Here is a 21,733-nt window from a genome sequence, read left to right as displayed (position 1 = left end):
TGGGCATTCTTAAGCTATTTAATGGGTTTGGGGGATGTTTTTTCGACACTGTATACTATTACATGCGCCTAAATGCTATGCTAAGTGATTTTCAGCTGTTTTTGGACATCAAATTTTTGTATTTTTTTCTTACTTTTTTCCATTTTTCGACATGCTATTTTATGGGTCTTTGGCTGTTTTTGGATGTTTTTTCAACAACCCTAACCATAACGTGCCTCTGCATGCTACACTAAGTGGTTTTCAGCTGTTTTTTGGACACACCATATTTTGACATTTTCACCATATTATAGTATTTTTGTTTTCGGTGTTTTGTTCGACAAGCTATATTTTGGTGTTTGGGGCTATTTTTGCAAGTTTCTCTGCTATAACGTATCTCTGCAGGCTATTTTAAGTGACTTTCAACTGTTTTTTGGACAGGTCATTTTTTTCCCCATACTATAGAATTGATGTTTTCGATGTTTTCAAAATTTGACATGTCCAAAAAAACAGCTGAAAACCACTTTGTATGTTCTGTAGAAGAATGTAATTTAATAAAGTAGTGAAATTCCAAAACATTCCGAAAACTGCCGAAAATCCCCAAAAATACTATGTTGAAAAAAATCACCAGAAAAGCAATGCTATAGTATGGCGAAATTGTTGAACTTTGACATGTCTAAAAAACATCTGAAAACCTCTTAGTGTAGCATGTAGGGGCATGTTATGGTGTACAGTGTTAACATGCAAAAACAGCCAATAAACCCATAAAATAACATGGTCAAAAAATGACCAAAACATCAAGGCTATAGTATGACAAAAGTGTAAAAATTTGACATGTCCAAACAGCAGCTGAAAAAACCATCAACATAACGTGTCGGGGCATGTTATGGTATACAGTTTGAAAAGAACATCCAAAAAGGCCCAAAAACNCCCCTAAAATAACATGGCAAAAAAATGACCAAAACAACAACGCTATAGTATGACAAAAGTGTAAAAATTTGACATGTCCAAACAGCAGCTGAAAAAACCATCAACATAACGTGTCGGGGCATGTTATGGTATACAGTTTGAAAAGAACATCCAAAAAGGCCCAAAAAACCCAAAAAATAACATGTTGACAAAATGACCAAAAAAGCAAGGCTATAGTATGGCAAAAATGTCCAAAAAATGACATTTCCAAAAAACTGATGAAAACTGATAACTGCTAAAAACTGATGAAAAACTACATAAATAGCGTGCAGAGACACGCCCATAGCATAAAATGTTGCAGAAAACGCCAAAAACATCCAAATTTGGCATGTCAAAAAAATGACCCAAAAAAGCAAGGCTATAGTATGGCAAAAATGGAAAAAATGACATTTCCAAAAAACTGATGAAAACTGATAAAAACAACATTAAATAGCGTGCAGAGACACGCCATAGCATAAAATGTTGCAAGAAAGAAACGCCAAAAACACCTGAATTCGGCATGTCGAAAAAATGACCAAAAAAGCAAGGCTATAGTATGGCAAAAAAGTCCAAATATGACATTTGTAAAAAATGCTAAAAACAGATGAAAACAACATTAAATAGTGTGCAAAAAGACGCCATAGCATAGAATGTTGCAAAAAAAATGTCAAAAACACCCAAATTTGGCATGTCGGGGGAAAAATGACCAAAAAAGCAAGGCTATAGTACTGCAAAAATGGCAAAAAATGACATTTCCAAAAAACTGCTAAAAACTGCTTAAAGCTACATTAAATAGTTTGCCAAGACACGCCATAGCATAGAATGTTGCAAAAAACGCCAAAAACACCCGAAATTCGGCATGTCAAAAAGAAAGACCAAAACAGCAAGGCTATAGTATGGCAAAAATGACATTTCCAAAAAACTGCTGAAAACTGATTAAAACAACATAAAATAGTGTGCCAAGACACACCATAGCATAAAATATTGCAAAATATGCCAAAAACACCCGAATTCGGCATGTCAGAAAAAAATACCAAAAAAGCAAGGCTATGGTATGGCAAATATGGCAAAAACGGACATTTCCAAAAAACTGCTAAAAACTGATGAAAACTATGTTAAATAGTGTGCCAAGACACGCCATAGCATAGAATGTTTCAAAAAACGCCAAAAACACCCAAATTTGGCATGTCGAAAAAAAGACCAAAAAAGCAAGGCTATAGTATGGCTAAAATGTCCAAAAATGACATTTCCAAAAAACTGCTAAAAACTGCTTAAACTTACATTAAATAGTGTGCAAAGAGACGCCATAGCATAGAATGTTTAAAAAAAAACGCCCAAAACACCCAAATTCGGCATGTCGAAAAAAAGAACAACAAAGCAAGGCTATAGTATGGCAAAAAATGGCAAAAGATGACATTTCCAAAAAACAGCTAAAAACTGATGAAAACGACATAAAATAGCGCGCAGAGACATACCCTAGCATAAAATGTTGCAAAAAACGTCAAAAACACCTGAATTCGGCATGTCGGAAAAAATTACCAAAAAAGCAAGGCTATAGTATGGCAAATATGGCAAAAACGGACATTTCCAAAAAACTGCTAAAAACTGTTTAAACCTACATTAAATAGTGTGCCAAGACGCGCCATAGCATAGAATGTTGCAAAAAACAGCCAAAAACACCGAAATTCAGCATGTCGAAAAAATGACCAAAAAAGCAAGTTATAGTATGGCGAAAATGTCAAAAAATGGCATGTCATAAAAACAGCTGAAAACACCTCAGAACAGCATAAAATAACATCCTGAGACAAGCCATTGCATTCAAATATGCAAAAAAACCCAAAAAATAGCATGTTAAAAAATCACCAAATAGCAAGGCTATAGTATGGCAAAAATGTACAAAAATGACATTTCCAAAAAACTGCTAAAAACTGCTTAAACCTACATTGAATAGTGTGCCAAGACTCGCCATAGCATAAAATGTTGCAAAAAACGCCAAAAACACCTGAATTCGGCATGTCGAAAAAAAGACTAAAAAAGCAAGGCTATAGTATGGCAAAAATGCCCAAAAATGACATTTCCAAAAAACTGCTAAAAACTGATGAAAACAACATTAAATAGCGTGCAGAGACACGTCATTGCATAGAGTGTTGCAAAAAAACATCAAAAACACCTGAATTCGGCATGTCGAAAAAATCACCAAAAAAGCCAGGCTATAGTATGGCAAAAATGTCAAAAAATGGCATGTCATAAAAACAGCTGAAAACACCTCAAAACAGCATAAAATAACATCCTGAGACACGCCATTGCATTCAAACATGCAAAAAAAGACATGTCCCAAAAACAGCTGAAAACCACTCAGTATAGCACGTAGAGGCATGTTATGGTGTACAGTGTTGAAAAAACATCTGAAACAGCCCGAAAATCCTTTAAGTGGTTTTCAGCTGTCATATTTTCACATTTTTCGCCATCCTATACTTTTGGTGTTTTTTGCAGTTTTTTGGACATGCTATATTAAGGTTTTTTTCCTGCTGTTTTAGAAACTTTCTCTTCCTCTATGACGTGTCTCGGCAAGCTATTTTAAGTGTTTTTCAACTGTTGTTTTGACATGTTATATTTTGACATTTTTCGCCATACTATTGTGTTTGTGTTCCATGTTTTGTTTTTTTTTGACATGCTATATGATGGTTTTGACAGTTTTTGGAACATTCTGTGCTATGGCGTGTCTCGGCACGCTATTTTATGCGGTTTTAGCTGTTTGGAGGACATGTCATATTTTGACTTTTTTTGGCAGTCTATAGTATGGTATTTTTGGTTGTTTTTTCAACATGCTGTAGTATGGTGTTTTTGGTTGATTTTTGTTTTTAAACATTCTATGCTAGGGCATGTCTCGACACGCTATGTTATGCTGTTTTCAGCTTTCATGTCAAATTTTCACATGTCGAAGAAATGGCTGAAATCCTAAGTTGAAAACATAGCCAAAAATATCATGATATAGCATGTCGAAAAATTGGCCGAAAACAGTACAGTATAGTATGTTGTAAAACTTAAAAAATATATATAGAATATAATGAAAACCTAATCAAACATACCAGGAACAAAGAAGGCACATGGGTGCAGACAGGCAGGAATACTTCAGGAACAGGTGCAAGGTGAACAGCAGCAGGACCTGACAACGAACAAAGGGAAACACGAAGGTATATACACAGGGAGGGCACAGTGGCTGGGACAGGGGTTGGCCCAGGCGTCAACCAGAGACGGGGAGCAGGGCCAGGAACTGGGACTGATGTGATGTGTCGTTTTTTTTTACCCTTTGTAGTCACATGCAGCAGTCGAGCAAAAAAAGCTATGTCTGGTTGATGTGTAGTTCCGATAAAAGAAAGAAGAACAAATATAAATAAATGAAGCATACACCCATACGTAGGAATATGCATAAAACAAACATAATATCAACATCCACAAGGAGTGATACAAATATCAGGCATTGTCATGGACAAAATTTCAACACTTTTGCATGATTTCATGATTTCTGAACCCTTTTTTTTCTTGCACCCCTTGCTTGGCAACACATCACATTCAAAGTGTGTTCAAACAAAAGTCCAGCATCCCTCATAGTAAGTTTAAAGACTGCCAGAAGTCAGAAAATCGAAGGATAATTTCTGTTTTACAGTTTCTGGCTGTGATAAATGGTGTAGTTTTAGGGATTTTTAAAGAAAATATACCTTTAAAATACTCTAAGAAAACAAAAAATGCCAATATGGCCGTTATCGATATATTCACTTTTTTAAACTACTAATTCTAGTGATTATTAAGTTTCTGATGAAAATGATTTTCAGTGTATGAAATATTCATTCATTGTGCAAAATAAGAAAAGCGTGTTGGTCAGTTCTGATACTTCATTTTAAAGCCAAAATCAGCCGATAACGATAACGGGCCGATGTACAGTAAAACCCTGACAACACTAACAACCAAATAACAAAAGTATAAAAATGATTCTATCTCCACATAACGTATTTGATCCGACATGCTGAGTCAGATGAGTCGAGGGACGTTAAATAACGTGCATGAACAAGTATGAGCTAATTAGCATTGCAAAGACATGGCAAGCACCTGAGCTCTGAAATTTTCTTGCTGTAGGGCGACAGTGTTAACCACTACACCACCATGCCGCACTCAAAAATACATACAAATAATGAACAAAAGTGCTGCATAAACCTGCGTTTACACTCTGATTGTTTATGTAAACAGATGCTGTTTACTCTTTTATACAAGCTAAGACTCGACGTCTACTAACCGTTCACTTTTCAACCTTGTATAACTGAAATCTAAAGGTATAAAAAAATGAATACATCCAAATGTTTAGAAATATAATAGACATTTAATAAACATCTTTTCAACATTAAATTGCTCAGTGGGCGAATCTGAATGAATTTGGGTTTTTTTTTAAAAAACAAGTCTGATTCAAGTTCTCCTTCACCCCTGAAATGTCCCAAAACCGTCATGAGTGCTTTAAAGAGATGCTAACCCCGTAAAAATGTCTCTGGGGCTCAGTGGAGGACTTTATTTTCTCCTGACGGTCTGAATGCTACGGGGAAAACGCTGCAGACTGAAGAAAAACAATCAACTCTTTCTGGTGCAGTTTGTCCTCTGTAGTGGAGCTACACCGGGGGCAGATGTGTGGGCCTCTGCAGCCTCCGGCCTCTGAGGAAACACTAATTATCACCTCCAGGCAGCTTTCTGCCGTCTCGTTACAGCAACAAGGAGCTGGATGGACTCTCTCCTTCTCCCACTCATTCCCTCCTTCACACTCTTTCATTATCCTCTCTGCTGCTCCTCCTCCTCGCTCTCACTCCTCCTCACTCAGACCTCCTCTCTTTAATTCACTTCCCCCTGCCGCCTCCCCCTTTTCTTTAATAGATACCATTATAGAGAGGATGTGTCTACACTAAGAGGAATCCATCCTTTAACGCAGTGCCTCCTTTTAAAGGATTACATCGATGCATGAGCAGACATCAAAACAGCTTCACGCTTTGTCTCTATAAGCGATAAAGCATTTCCATGGATGACTTGCCATAAAAGCTCAATCTCGCCACCTATATTGTTTGGGGGAGTTACTATGAACACCTCATAAACAAGTCTCATAGCCTCTCATAACATCAAAGGCTGTAAACTTGGCTCGTGCAATGAGCCGTGAGCATGCACAATAATAAACACACACGTATCCACGCAGCAGCGTAGCACTAAACGGAGAGTGAGTGATTAAAGCCGGCGAGGCACTCCAGGGCCGCGGTAATGATGCAGCGTCAACCTTTGCTCACGCCTCATTGGCTCACGCTTCTGCTGAGCAACTGCTGAGATTTAATTGAAGGGTACACTTCGTTAACACCGTTGCCAGGTGACCACGGAGGCCTAATTTAAGGGCAACGCTTCATTGGACCTGTGCCTGTCCATCAAACAGGTGCATTAGAAGAGCTTAGCTTTTTGTCTTTGTTGGCAGTGATGACGGGTGGGAGGAAAAGAAAGGGGAGAAAAGGGGGAGAAAAGTAGGAAGAGGGAGAAGATAAAGGCTGCAGAAAGAGAAGGAGAGGGCATGAAAGAGGAGGATTAAGGGTCCATGGGAGACAAGAAAAAGACGGCAGGAGACTGGAGTCCTTGGGGATCTGATTATCAGATTAAGCAGCAAATGCTACATCAGCAATATTTCAGCGTGGAAATGAAAGCTCTCCTGGCTAGAAAAAGAAGACCAATCTCCTGTTTCTAATTGGATGAAACCTATGCTCAGCAAGGAAACGATCAGAACTCCGGACAGAATGACATTGAAATCTCAGACGTCATTAAATTTCGCACGAGGATTCTCATTTCGTGTTTCCTGCGGGTCGTATGTAGGCAGCTCAAGAATACATTATACTAACATTTTTATTCCATTTCTGTGTGTAGAGGGGAGATAAAAATTCAAAGTATTAGCTATCATTGCAGATAGGCAAACATGACTTCAGCTTGGCGAGTCCTGAGGCAGGTATGAAATGGACTTCTAAGTGGATTCGTACAAACAAGATGAGATAATAAAATGTGGAAATGAAAGCTTTTACTTTGTTAATGTAGTGGAAACTGGGGAGGGATAATTTTGCATTAGCATAACCTCTGTATATGGGTCAATGGTAATTAGACTAATGAGTGAAAACATTCTTTTATGAAGTGCATGTATAAAGGTGTGCAGCCTGGATGGATTTACTTTTATTGCCGTGTATGTGCTTTGTTTTATACGTGCAGTTTGGATTGTGTAAAAAGTATGGGTGTGATTTGGCACAGCTGGTGCTGTTTGGTTCAAATGTGGTTTGTTTTCTTGTGAGTGTGAAGGGCGCAGACTAATTTTTTGCTTTCTTCTACGGATTAGCTGTGTGGACTAAACCACCTGTAACTCAGTGTCACAAAGACAAAGGAGTTGTTGGTGGACTTTAGGAAACAAAGGACCCGTCCAAACCCGGTCACCATCAACAGATCAGAGGTGGACATTGTGGACGAGTACAAGTACGTGGGCGTCCATACAGACAATAAGCTTGACTGGACTAAAAACACAGATGCTGTGTAAAAGAAAGGTCAGAGCCGTCTGTATTTTTTTAGGACACTCAGATCTTTCGATGTCTGCAGAACCACGCTGCAGATGGTTTACCACTGGGTGGTGGCCAGCGTCATCTTCCACGCTGTCGTGTGCTGGGACAGCAGGCAGAAGGCCGCTGACGCTAACAGACTCAATAAGCTCATCAGGAAAGCTTGTTCTGTGGAACTGGAGTTTTTAGTGGAGGTATGAGCCGAAGACTGAGACCACCGAGGAGCACCACTGAACGCCACAGGAGCTCTTTTCTAGCAATGGCAATCCAACTGTCTAACTCCTCCCCCTTCTGCAGGAAGGAAAACGGAAGTATTTTTTGTGCAATATTACTTTACTTATGTTATTGTGCAATTTTAAACTCCAGGCGAAATATTACTTTTTACTTTTAAACAGACACTTTGTATTTTATTTTCACTTATTTGATGCTCTGCTGTGTTTTTGGGGCAATCTGGCAGAAGAATTTCCTTCAGGATTAATAAAGTTTTATCTTATCGCATCGCATCTTATCTTTGACTTCAGGGTCAGAGCCAAGACGGAGACTATGGAGCATGCACAAAACGCTTAGGCCAGTCCAGGTCTGACTGAGATGTATATAAGAAGGAGTAAATCGACCCCAAACCGCATTATCTGGCTGTGTTAGTCTGACTTTGAGAAATTCAATTTCAGTCAGACTAACACATTTACGTGTATATCAAAAGTCCAGTTTGAGTCAGACTCAATAATTAATTAAATAACACAATAATTCCACTTTTTCTAAAATCATGTAAACATACTGACCAAGTCAAAATGCATGTTTGTGCAAATTTGTAGAAATTCTCTTAAGGTGTTCAAGATATTGCGTCCACAAGAATGAGACAGACAGACGGACTGACAGACAGCCCGAAAACATAATGCCTCCAGCCTCGGTGGAGACATAAAAAAAAGAAAAAAGAAGCATCAAATATCAGCACCAGGCTGTGAGCGCTCTGTCGAGTCTGTCACCGCTCTTGAAGACGTCGTTTCAAAACAAAGCAGGAGAGCGAACCTGAAAAACACAGCCTGAAGCGGTCTAAGAAGTCATCACCCAACACTCCTGTATCTGTAAACAGGTGAGCGGTTTTGAAAAGGTCAGCAGAGGTGTGGGATTGATGAGAGCTCTGTCAGATATCACTGGGAGGAGTGGGCTTGATGGAGAATGTGTCAGAGGACGCCATGCAGCCCCTCGCTCTGCTGCTGAGTGACGCCCGCGTGCTGCCTTCCAAGCACAGGCTTTTCTGTAGGGACCTACAGAGAGGCATGAAAAGAGGCTGCTCTGAATCGTGCACTGCTTCACTGCACCGAGGAGCTCCTGCATGCAAAAAATACACCATGGGCGGAAAATATAACACATTAACATTCTCTCCAGCTACTGCATGAGGCCTTGTGCACATATCCAAAGGATATAGCACAACCAAGCCAACTTGAGGCCAAATTGCTGGTGAAGTGCTGAGTAGCATTCATGTTGATGGTAGAGATTATGAGAGCGCTTCTTCACTGCCCAGAAAGCTTAGAAGTTATTAGTGTTGTAACAACCCTGGCAGGGACCTGCTAACTTCCTGCCAAGTCCGAGCCGCCTGTTGGTGAGGGGGCTGTGCTGTCACTGGGGGAGCATTGAGCCTGTTTGGACCGGACTCCTGGTCAATTTTTTTATGTTTTTGAGATATGAGTCAGGGTGCTGTGAGGACTGGCCTGGAACCAGGTCTGTGCTCAGTTACTGTACTCTGGTATGTGTCACTGGCGTCAACCCATCGGACCAAAAGCTGTGATTCACACCGTCATTTTTGAGTCAGCGTCCACCCGACACGTGCAGGAACATGATTCTGGCAAACACGGCATCACACTGTGTGCTACATGGACTTCATTTTCATTTCAGTTGTAGGCTGAACACAGATCCCTCTGCGTGTTCATATAGTGCCGTGGACTTCAGCTGTATTCACACCAAATCAGGTGTTGCAGCAAAAATGCCGATCCTCCCCCCTCTGGTCTGTGAGTTTTGTATCTAGGTTGCAGTGGTGGGAGAAGTTGAAACAGGGTCAACTTTTAGAGCAGTAATGCTCAATTTAAGGCTAATGGGCCAAATCTGGCCCCCAATAAGGTGCTGGATGGCTCCCAAACCATTTTCTAATACATAACAAGGAAGTGATTCACACTGGGAACAGCTTTTGTACTTTTAGTATACATAAAATGCCAGAGTGAATGAAAGCATCAAAATAGAGCTTGTTTATCGAAAAAAGTGTGATAAACCTGCACTACCCAACAGAGGTCCTAGTTAAGACCCTAATGTCCTAAAATCCTAGAAGCGCTAAAATCGCTGAAATATTAGTAATGTCCTAAAATCCTAACGCGCTAAAATCCAAGAATCCTTATAATGTCTTGAAATCCTAAAAATGTCCTGAAATCCCGGAAACATCTTAAAATCCAAGAAACGTCCTAAAATCCTACAAATGTCCTTCAAATCCTAGAAACATGCTAAAATCCTAGAAACCTCTTAAAATCCTAGAAATGCCCTTAAATCCAAGAAACATCCTGAAATCCTATAAACATCCAAATATTCCAGAAACATGCTAAAATCCAAGATACGTTCTAAAATCGCCCAAAAATCCTTAAAATCCTAGAAACGCTCTAAAATCCTAGAAACGTCCTAAAATCGTAATAATGTCCTGAAACATCCTAAAAACATGCTAAATTCCTAGAAACACCTAAAGTCCTAAAGACGTCTTAAAATCACAGAGATTTCCTAAAATCCTAGAAACATGTTTCGAGCTGTGACTGGCCCCTGGCCTACCATTTTGTAAAAGTGGCCCAGAAGCAAAGCAAGTTGGGAATCCCTGTTTTAGAGAACCGCAAATCCCAAATGCTTTGTACAATTAAATCAGAGCAGCGGGACGGTCAGCATGCGTATGTGTGTATGTGTGTGTGTGTGTGTGTGAGTGTGAGTGAAGAGGTTAAATCTGCAAAAGTAGTTCTGCAGAAAGTACTGTTTTCATGGCCTTGGTGTGTTCAGTCAAAAGCATCTCAGTATGTAACTTTGTGTTTCTTTATCTAGACGACTACTTTTTCTTTTACTTTTTCACATAAACATCAATAATCACCACTTACAGATCATGTAATCATTGTGCTACACCACACAACAGTTTGACTTACACGCGTCTTCTCTCTCAGTATCACTTCAGCCCGGCGCTCTGTGGAGGATGTCAGAGATGATGGATACCTCTCATGAGTAAACAGACCCAGTGAAAAAAGGGTACACAGCTACAGCGCTCCACCGGTGTATTCAAGGCCTGGCAGCAGAAAAAAAGAAAAAAATTATATTAGCAGGTCTGTCAAGTAGCGAGCAGCGGGATATATTACAGCTAGAAGCAGTTTTAAAACAAGTTGGGGCCCTGCCAAGAAAGTCTCAGAGCAATATCTCCAGCAATATGGATGAGGGAATGCAGTCTGCTCGGGCTGGCACGCGGCTCTCTGACAATATTTAATACTGTATAGATATAAGCTGCTGGGAAATCAAGTTCTGGACGTCTATGGGGCTTAGATGATACTACAAACATCAAAAAAAGACTGAAAATATGCCTCTGTGTTGGTTCAATCCACCTAATACAACTGATATATTCTATATTTTTATTATTCTGAGAAAATTGACCACAATACTTTAGTCTATAGTCCTCACCAGGGCTCAAATGGTGCAATTTATTTTTGAGAGCAACATTCGGAAGCAATGAAGTGTCTGTTGTAGTCTGGATGATAAAATCTGTGAAATTCATATTGTTTTTAATGTCCCTCTTTATATTCTGGTTTCATACACACACACACACACACACACACACACACACACACACACACAAAGTTAACTTTGCAGCGCAGAGCAGTGCAACACTGCCACCACAAGGACAAATGTGGAAACACTAGAAAAACAGTCAATCTCTTTTTAAATGATTATTTTATCAATACCTTACTCCTGAAATTGCACTTGAGTCTTACAATGCGCTGTTTTGATTCGATTTTGTTTTGTTTTGTTTTTAATGTTTTCCTGTGTGTTATTCCTATATTTTTCTTTTGTGTTGTGTTTTTTAAAAATTTTCTGTCTTTTGTGATTTTAAGTGGACAGCACTTTGTAACGTTGGTTTTGATAAGTTCTATAAAAAACTTGATTATTAAATATTGTTATCATTACTATTATCATCATTATCATTATTATTGTTATGATTATTATAGTAATGTAATAATAATATGTATTATTAATATATTAATATAATAATAATAATTAGTAGTAGTATCCACTCTGCAATTATACTGTACGCTTTGGAGACAGGGGATGATTGCAACACTTCTTGCAACATTTTTTTCATTTACTCAGAGACTATATGAACTTTACCAAGCAGTTTTTTTCCTAATCAGTACTGCACGGTGCTTCCTTCATGTACTATCCGAAATTATTGAGAACTTAACCCTGAAATGGGCAGCCACATACAAATATATTTTTAGTAAAATTAGTCATTTGCTATTTTTATCTATCATGTATATGTGCTAAAATAACTCATAATAATAAAACAATAATTCACGTTTGTTTGTTTCTTTAAAATATGACCTTAACTCCGAGATGTCCATGTTGTCTGTCTGAAGTCTTTTTTTTTCGTGAAGCACCTGAATGCAGCGTGAACTCTGACGGTCCCTCTGAAGCTGACTTTACCGGCTGGAGTTAATCTGCTTTCTGAGGTAATTATTGATTATTTTTTTCGGTTATTTCGTATATATTGTGTACATTTTATGTTACGGCCAGCACATGGGTCAACATTACTGGTTTGGTATAAAGAAGTTCACTTTTTTTAACCACGAAAATACTGACTAAACGTTTGGTTTTCGGCCTGTTTTTCGCCAAATCCGTCGTGTTTTGCCACCAGTTTTTTAGCTAACGTTGAGATATTAACTAAATTTTTAAAAATGCGTGTGAGAAAATGTAGTTCACACAATCTGTTCCTCAACTTGCTACAGTTTAGTTACATTGTTGCAGACTCCATGTATGTACTATTTTGAAATGTATCTTTTTAGAAAGGAAATACGCGCTAAAATGGTTAGCTGGTTTACTGGTTCCAAATCTGCGGGTCCTGACCCCACTGAGGGTCGCCTAAGCTCCAAGGGAGGCCTTCTTGATTTAAAGGTGTGTTAGAAAACTTATTTATTATTACCCGTCATTTATTAATAATTACTTACTATTTTTCAGCGTTAAAATAAATGTAACTGTAATCAGTTACAGCACTGAGGAAAAAAATAGGTAATTAAATTACAGTTACTCATTAAAATTCTAGTAATTACTACTTTAAATATATATATATATTTTAAGTAAAAAGTTTATATCATCATCATTTATATTATTTAAAGACTTATTCCTTATTTTCAGTGGTGCTGATGCACATTCAGCAATCATCAAAACTGAAAATGACACGCTGTCAGTGTTATCAACGAGGACAGCTTTCAAATTTTAATATTGCTTTTTTATTTTTCCCTAGCTTCTTAAAAATTATTTTCTAAATCAATTTATTGCTTGCAGTTTATGGGACATTTCTTACAAAGCTGATCATTACCTTTTTCCCTGTTTTCAAAAGAAATTGCACCAATTTGCTCAGAATTCAAAGTATTATGAAAGACATCTGAAGGCAACAAGGAAAGTGAATTCATTTCAGATTTTAAAGGGTTAAGTCAAACTATGTATTCAAAACTGCTGTATGAAGTTTTAAAACTTTAAAATTGAGAAAAAAAATCACTTGCCTCTTTGTGTTGGGCAGACCCATGAGTGACTGTGAGGAGACGGACGTCTTTTGGGAGCCCTGGACTTTGACACCTGGGAAAGGAAAAAGAAAAAAGGACAAAAAATGCCTTAAACACAAAAACAACGTGAAAATGGATGAAAGCATCCAAAAGAAAAAGAAAAAGAAAAAGAAATGCTCAAAATTCAAAGAAGCAATGCAGGGAAGGAAAGAAAAGAAGAAAAAGAAAAACAGGCTGAATTTGGGATTAGATGACAGTTTTGTGATCACACAGGGCAGCAGGGCACAAGCAGAGGTCATTGTGACGCCACAAAGAAGCGACAAACTAAAACCTGACAGAGACCTCACGAAGAAAACCAAAAGAAAAAAGAAGGTAGCGTTTGACTTGTCACCGGGCTACGACTGTGCAAAACTTCCTAAACTTACCTCTTCAGCTCAGCAGACTCCTAAAGAGAGCGTTTTCTTGCAGAATGAAGCTGTGAGAGTCTGTGAGAGCCGTTCACAGATCACAGCGACCGGACAAACACACGGTGACGAATCTCAGTGCACCAGCGAGGACATAAACAGCCAGGACCTGTTCATCACCCAGAAGACGTTCAGAGCGTCGCCCTCCGAACCCTCCAGCGGTGAAACCAGCGACAAAGCAGTTTCTTCAAGCCCTCAGATGTTTACGGAAGCACACGAGTTGTCAATAGTTTGGCTAAAACAGCATCTCGACCGATCGTACAAATGTCCGGAAGACTTACATTTCTATCGAGGAAAGACAAGCGAGCAGAAGCCGATGACAGCGCAGCTGCTTCTCACTGAAGAAGAAAAGATAAACAAAGCACGTGAGAATCCCAAAAAGGGAAAATTGTCCTTTCAGACCCAGAACACAAAACTTGAAAAAGGATCACATAAAACACCCAGTGAGGTGAATTCATACCTGGATGAGCCGATCGTCGTAAACTCCTCCCTGCATGGCGCAGGGTCAAAGATGCGTCCTCCACGTGTGTCAGATGAGCCCTCAGCGCCTCCCACGATGTCCCTGACGAGCTCGTCCACACAGACGGAGAACTTCTTCAGCACTGAACTCTCCTCGTACCTCAACTTCTGCCAAAAAACGAGACTGACGGCACGCTTAGTGGACTTGAAGCCGTTGGATCTGAGCCTGCCGGAGAGGGTCAGAAAAGACCTCGGGACGTGTTTGAACATCGCTTTGACAGACGAGGTCGAACACAAAGAGTCCAACCTGCGTCCATCTTCACACACGAGAGACAGAGAGGCAAAGACAGAGCCTTCTGGTGGACAGCCGTGGTCTGTGAGGACGCACCGTAAAGGAGAAACAACTCCGAGCCCCAGGTCAGAGTCTGAGCCAAAATCGACAGACACGACCGCCTCCAGCGAGGACGACCCCCCCTGTCGCAACGGCAAGCTAGACTGGTCCAGGTGAGACCACACGATACTCCACCTACCGTTTACTGCAGTTACCCCCAAATAACGCGTGTCTTCTGGGGCGTTTCCACCAGCAGGTCGGTTTGGTTCAGTTCAGTACGCTTTGACTTTCAATATGCAGCGTTTGTAGCTCCACGTTTTAGTGCTGGATCAGCGTGCCGAGTATCCCAACAGAGCGGGGACCAAAGAAGGACAGTTAAAAAACTAAACGGTACCACCCACAGCTTTTCACAATGAAAACGCCCAAAAAATAAAATAAAATGTGTACTGGACCGAACCAAACCGACCTGCTGGTGGAGGCGCCTCAATAGTGGCACTGGGCCAAATCCAAAATATTTGGATTTTAGGACACTTTTGATTGTAGGAAGTTTCTAGGATTTTAGGACATCAGGGACTTAGCTCGGACCTCTGTCAGGAGTGCGGGAGATCCTCCACTGGCACTTTTTTTGATAACAGGCTCTCTTCGGATGCTGTGTGATGCTCTCTGACACCTCTTTTATGCTAAAAGTATTAACAGAAGCTTCTGTAACTCTTATTAAAGTCCTCACTTGCTGGTGGGGAAATGAGCTCTCAGGCACAATCCTGAAACAGCTGGCTGTATAAATGAGTTTCTGCATATTTAAATATGTTGACCCTGAAGGGAACGATGCTGAAAAAACATTGGCCCCTGGTTCAGAGCCACAGACCGGGTATGTATGGAATAATTGTGTTTTGGTTTTTTCTCGTATTTTTTAAACTGTTGTGTCTGATAATTGATGACAAAAATGTGTTTCTGTTAAATCAGGATAATTTGCGTAAGAGGTCATCAAAGTGCTACGTTGAGTAACAAACGGACTTTTTTTTTTTTTTGACTTCAGGTGGGCAGTCCAGATGAGACTCAACGAGTCCTTCTTTTTCAAGACTAAGGGAGAGGGACAGTCCCCCAGACCCGAGTCTCCGCTGATGAAACTCACTCAGAGCAGAAACACGAGAAGCAAGAAGGTCCACTGAGCTCATACGAGCAGCAGGAAATTAAAGTTAACCGACTAATTCTCACTTATAATGTCTGAAGTATTTAAGCAGCTTGTGTTAAACCGCAGCTCCGTGTCAGAGTAACCCTTTAAAACCTGAAGCAGCATCACTTTTCATGTGCAGATGCCTTTCACACGTGTTTATCTCTTTGAACCCTGAGCAAACTGGTGCAATTTCTGTCAGAAGCATGGGAAAAAAAATGTAAAAATACGTAAGAAATGTTCCACAAATTGCAAGAAAATAGATTTTTTTTTTTTTTAAAGCTAGAGCACAAAATCAAGACAGCTAGCCTTCTTATTATCAGAATTATACATTTAAAATTCTTTTTTTTTTAATGAATTTAAGCAATTTTGTTCAATCATTTTCTTGTTGTTTTTAGACTTTTTTTTGGTTTGTTTGTGTTGTAGTTTCTTTTGTGCTAATTTTCAGGTATTTTTTCTTGTATTTTTTTAAACTTTTTTTTGCTAATTTCTGGTTCAGTTCTTCTGTTGCTCGTTGCCTTCTTCCCATGTTTTTGAAAGAGCTCGAGCCAATTTGCCGAGGCCTTGAAGGGTTAACAGGTAAATGAAAATTCAGCTCTTGATGCTAAAACTGAATCTGAACTTTATCTTTGAGTAGAAAGGTGTGTTGTTAAAGGTAAACTCTGCAGGATGTTCGTTTGTTTATCCGTGAAAGCGAAAGCCAAACCCGCTTCGCTATTTTCTGCCATTTTTCGGTGCCGGGTCTCCTGGACGCTGCTTACAGTCTGGCACCTGGTCGTCCCGACTTCACCCGAGCGTCCATAAACGTCCTGAACACAGAAAATAAGAGGAAAAAAAGGAAATGCAGGCAGTCTGTGCAGATAAAAAAACACCACATTGACTGAGAGGGATTATTTCTGCGGGAGTCAAACAGATTTTTAGAAAAATCCTGCAGAGTTTAACGTTAAAGTTAAAGACGGTCAGTCCGTCAGTGATTTCGAGAACGTTCAGCGTGTCATGATGGAGGTTATTAGGAACATTAAGAGAGAAATCTCATCAAACATCATAAAAGGAAGGAAACTCTGTCCCAAAATGAACTTTTAGAGGAGAATCCCACCGTCCTCCTCATGTTGATGACCTGTAATATTTGTCTGTTGTTTGAATTTTCGGGTTAGACTTTCCTATGAAGCTGTTGAACAGATGTTGTTACGGTTACAAATATCACTTTCAGTGAGAGCTTTGAGTGTTTTCAGGACATTAAATTGTAGTTCATAGTTTTGATTGTCGTCTGTTCTGTGTTTAAGAAAGCATTTGATCGATTTAAGTGTATTTAATGTGCAGAACAGTTGTTTTGTACGTTAGTTTAAACAGTGTCAGAATATACAGTTTCAGTAACAAGTTGTATATATTTTTTTTATTATTAATTTGACCTTCGTAGTGATGTACGTATGGAGTTTGTCACAATTTACACAATTAATCCTTTGAAACCTAAAGTGACATCACTTTTCTTGTTTCTGCTTTCAGATGCTTTTAACAAGTATTTAACCCTTTAAACCCTGAGCAAAATTTGTTTGATTTCTCTCAAAAACATGCCAAAGGCAACGAGCAACTTGCAAGAAATTAATAGATTTAGATTTTTTTTTTTTAAAGCTAGGGAAAACAAAAAAAGCTGAGAAATTTTATTTTATTTTTTTAAGGCGATTTAATTTTTTTTTTTAAACTTTATTTTTTGTTTTGTTTTATTTTTATTTATAATTAGGTAATTTATTGTGTATTTTTTAACAAAAATCTTTCTTATTTTTGGCTCATTTATTTCTTTGCTCATTGCCTTGTTGTATTTTTTGTTTTTGTTTTGTTTATTTTTAGGCAATTTTCCTTCTTCGTTGCCTTCTTTCCATGTTTTTGACAGAAATCAAGCACAACCACATAACCACCATTCAAAAGCAAACGTGACAACCAGTAAAAGTCCCCCATGTTCACTGTTAAGATTGACCTGTTTAAACTGCGACAGTTCACTTTTTTTTCTTGCATTCAGTTTCCTTCTGACCTTTTTAGTTCTGCCTCGTGTCCTAAAATGTCTGTTTATTTCACATCTCAATCAAAGCGCGTGTGTTACAGCAGACACACGTCATGCTGTCACGTTACCATGGACACCACGGGAAAAAACACGGTGTTTGTGAGCGCTGAAACGCCAAAGCAGCTGCAGCTCACCAAAACACACCAAACACCAGCACGTCAGAGGATTATTTTAGCACCTCGTTTCTCCCAGAGAGGAAAACTCAGTGTGTCAGAGGTGTCCCCGTCCCTCACCCTGCTGCTCTGTGAGAAATGATCCCTCTGAACGGTCCGGAGCGACATTCTGTCATATTTATTCATCAAAGCAGCCGGAGAGATTATCAAAGCTGACAAAGAGCAAAACCAGACATTACAGAGCTTATTAAGCTTCACACCGCAGTTTCAGCACTGAGAGTCAGATCCCAGTTTCCCCGAGTCTTCTGCCGATGCTTCACACCGTGCTGCTTAACCCTTTGAAACCTGAATCGACATCACTGCATTCAGACGCCTTTCACAAGTATTCAAATCTTTGAGAAAATTGGTTTGATTTCTTTCAAAAAACACGGGAAAAAAGCAATGAGCAACTTTTCAAAAAATGTCCAATAAATTGCAAAAATTAGTAGATTTAGAATATTATTTTTTTAAAAGGCTGTGGAAATTTTTCTAGAAAATACATTTTAAATAAGCATAGTTAAATATTTCAATTTTTTTATTTAACTTTGCCATTTGTCACTTGACTGCTTTTTTTTTTCCTTTTTCTAATTTTCAGGTATTTTTTTCCTAATTTCTTGCTAATTTCTGGGTGATTTCATCTTTAGTTGCTCATTGCCTTCCTGCCATGTTTTTAAACTATTTGCCCAGTTTCAAAGGATTAAAAGTTTCAGTTTTTCTGAGCTTAGCAGTGCAAATCTGAGCAAAATTGTTTGATGTCTTGCAAAAACGAGGAGAAGGCAATGAGCAGCTTAACAATATGTGGTCCAAACATTTGCAAGAAATTTAAAAAAAACTATTTCCCAGAAAAATACTAGAAAATATGCCAAAAAAAAGGTCAAACAAAAAACAAAAAGTAAATAAACAAAGAAAATGGGGGGAAAATGAAAGAAATATATGTAGATTTTTTTTTCTGTAACACTTCAAATATATATATATTTAGACAATATAATTATAATTATTATGAAAAGTTTTCTGGACATTTTTCCTTTTTTAATTTTTATTTTCCCCCTTTGAATAAAATCAGCCCTTTTTCTGTCACTTTTTACTAATTTTTTGCAATGTGTGGGACATGTCCAAACCCACAAGAATAAACCCAAAAGAAAATTAGGAAAAAAAAAATAAATATGTGTATACATTTATTTCTGTACCACTATTTTAAATATTTAACTATAATTATGACGATATGAATAATTTTCTGGACTTTTGTCGTGGTTTTTTGATTTGTTGTCTCCTAACGGTAAGTAATGCATGTCAGTTTAAGGTCTTTTCTCCAATTTTGGTTATTGTAAAACTGATCTTAAATTTTATTCTAGATGAAAAAATGAGTCACCTAAAATCTTGTGTGGGACGTTTCTTGCCAAGTTGCTCACTGCCTCCCCCCAATCTAACATATCAGCTCTGGTTTCAAAGGGTTAAGGCGCTGAGGTGACGTCTCTCTGTCCCCTCTGGTTTTTGTCAGAATCAGGGTCTAGTTGTGTCTGAAGAGCTTGATGCCCATCCAGCTCCAGAGGTGGAAGAAGACGTAGACCGGGACGGTGACGGGCAGCAGCAGGCTGTAGAAGCACACGCTGCTGCTGCTGGTGCAGCCCTGCGGGAAGTTCTCGTCCACCGCGGCGGAGTAAAACAAACCCAGCAGGGACACTATGGGGACGAGTCCCACCATCATGGACAGCGAAAACATGCCTGCGGGGGGGGGGGGGGGGGGGGGGGGGGTGTTTGCTTACGGGACACCGCTGCAGAAAAGACGTTTTCACTGAGCCGCGATACAGTTTGGTGTTTGAGCTGAGTGAGATCGGTTAGTTTTCCAAATATTTTTGAGTCTCCTGAACTCAGCTGGACGGTGTCCTGACGGTGTGTGTCCGGACGGAGTTTCTACGCTGGTGTTGGCCCGGTTGAAGTCGCGTTGTCGGGGTCTTTCTGCAGGAGTCGGGCCTCCTGCGGGATCATGTTGGGGATGCCGTCGATGATCGGATAGGCGATGCCGAGCTCCTCGTTGATCAGCTCGTTGGTCTTTGGCTCGTACCTGCGGAGAGACGAAAACCACGTAATCCACGCGCACCGCTGCTCTTAACAACCAGAGTCCCCACAGATCCTAAAAAAGTCTTCAGAAGGGCTGAATTCACTAATCTAAAAACAAAGAGACGATTAACGCGATTAATGCGATTAATAGTAGCATAAACTAACGAATAACTAAATAAACCTGGTGAGAAAAAGGTTTACACTTTATGAGAAAAAGGAATCAATTTTATAAGAAAGAGGAATAAATTTTATAAGAAAAAGGAATAAATTTTATAAGAAAAAGGAATAAACTTTATGAGAAAAAGGAATAAACTTTATGAGAAAGCAGACTCGCTCTGTGAGTCATTCAGCCTCAAAACATGGACAAAGTCTCTCACAGTATCTTAACTCAGCGGTTCCCAAACTTTTTTACTTTATTTTTATTGCAACATAAAAGGTGACTTTTTTGTGTCATTACTGCAGGAGGTATTTGTTTTTGTTTTTTCTTTCTAAAAACTTTATTATTGTTTTCAGATTTTACAACGCAACGTCAGAAAAGACGACAGAAATACTGCTTTGCATTTCTTAGCATTTTGAATGTTTTTTTTTTTTTTTTTTGGAAACCCCTAATGTTATTAACTTTTGTTCAGTTTTGGTTAGTGTAAAATTGGTCTTAAATTTCATCCCAAATAAAGAGTTCGTGCAGCTGAGGAAAGTGTGATTTAATTTGTTTTGGTTTTTTTTTTACGTAATTTGGAATAAAGATTTTAGACCAATTTTACAATAACTAAACTCGAACGTAAAAAGGAGGATTTGTCCAAACATCTGCTTTTATTTTTAGAATTTTTTCGTTAAATACATTTTTTACTTTACATTCACATAAATGCAAGAGGCATTTGTTTTTGTTTTGTTTTTCTTTCTAAAAACTTTACCATTATTTTCAGAATAAAAGATTCACAAAAATACAACTTTGCATGTCTGAACATTTCAAAAGACTATTTATTTTGATAATAATTAAACTAAAATTTTATTTAGTTTATCACCAATCACAGTCTCCCCTCATATAAAGATCTTTATATGTGTTTGTTTGTAGTTTGTCCACAAGGTTTTTGTCTCTGTTTTGTCTTTTTTTAACTGATTTAATTTTTAAAAACGCTCGCGTAATGTTTAAAATATCTGGAAAAAACGAATAAAAGTTAAAAACTAAATAAAAAAATGAAGCGTCGTTGGTTTGCGGCGCCTCCAGAGGACAGTGTGTTTCCTGCACAGGCCGCTGAGCTTCCGCTACAGACAACAGCGACGCAGCTTCGCTGGACCTGATCCGTCTGTCCCGGGTCTGTCTCACCTGAGAGGCTTCTTGGACAGAGGACACACCAGGACGTGGAGCAGAGACGCGCGTCAAAAGGCGGCTGCACTTCGTCCTTCACATCAGAGAAGCTGCGGAGCGACGCGGAGGACACGGACGGACGGGGACACACAGCTGCAGGACTCACATGCTGCTGGACAAAAACTGTCTCTGTCACCAGTCTGCCCAAAACACGACGAAACATGACCGAGACTGAGCCGCGAGCTGCCCAAAATCCCAAAACAGCCCGACAGGAAGCAGGAAGCGTTTATTCAAAAGAGTGTGCAACCGCAATATGAGTCCCCTTCCTGTAAACTGGAAACGGGCATCATTAGTTCCGCTGTTGACCCGCCTCATATGAGAGCTTTTTAAAAAAACTTTATTTATAAGGTTTTCAGTCAGTGTA

General features: G+C 39.1%; 2 protein-coding genes across 2 annotated transcripts; both read right to left on the bottom strand.

The window, feature by feature from the left end:
- Positions 1-8,670: 8,670 nt before the first annotated feature.
- On the bottom strand, positions 8,671-19,665 carry LOC121950781. The gene is made up of 6 exons (XM_042496890.1): positions 19,513-19,665; positions 16,499-16,546; positions 14,237-14,709; positions 14,058-14,114; positions 13,332-13,385; positions 8,671-8,794 (listed from the first exon to the last, which is right to left on the bottom strand). The coding sequence occupies exons 1-6, from the start codon at positions 19,663-19,665 to the stop codon at positions 8,671-8,673; spliced, it is 909 nt and encodes a 302-aa protein (XP_042352824.1).
- Positions 19,666-19,846: 181 nt separating this feature from the next.
- LOC121950515 (protein preY, mitochondrial-like) lies at positions 19,847-21,600 on the bottom strand. Its single transcript, XM_042496540.1, is given in 3 exon segments — positions 19,847-20,007; positions 21,328-21,377; positions 21,380-21,600. Coding segments are annotated over 3 exon segments (354 nt in total). The 5' UTR covers positions 21,533-21,600; the 3' UTR covers positions 19,847-19,856.
- Positions 21,601-21,733: the final 133 nt, after the last annotated feature.

Source organism: Plectropomus leopardus, chromosome 11 (genome assembly GCF_008729295.1).
Source record: "Plectropomus leopardus isolate mb chromosome 11, YSFRI_Pleo_2.0, whole genome shotgun sequence".
NCBI lineage: Eukaryota > Metazoa > Chordata > Actinopteri > Perciformes > Serranidae > Plectropomus > Plectropomus leopardus.
The sequence above is the reverse complement of the archived record's forward strand: the minus strand, read 5'-3'. Positions and strand labels throughout refer to the sequence as shown.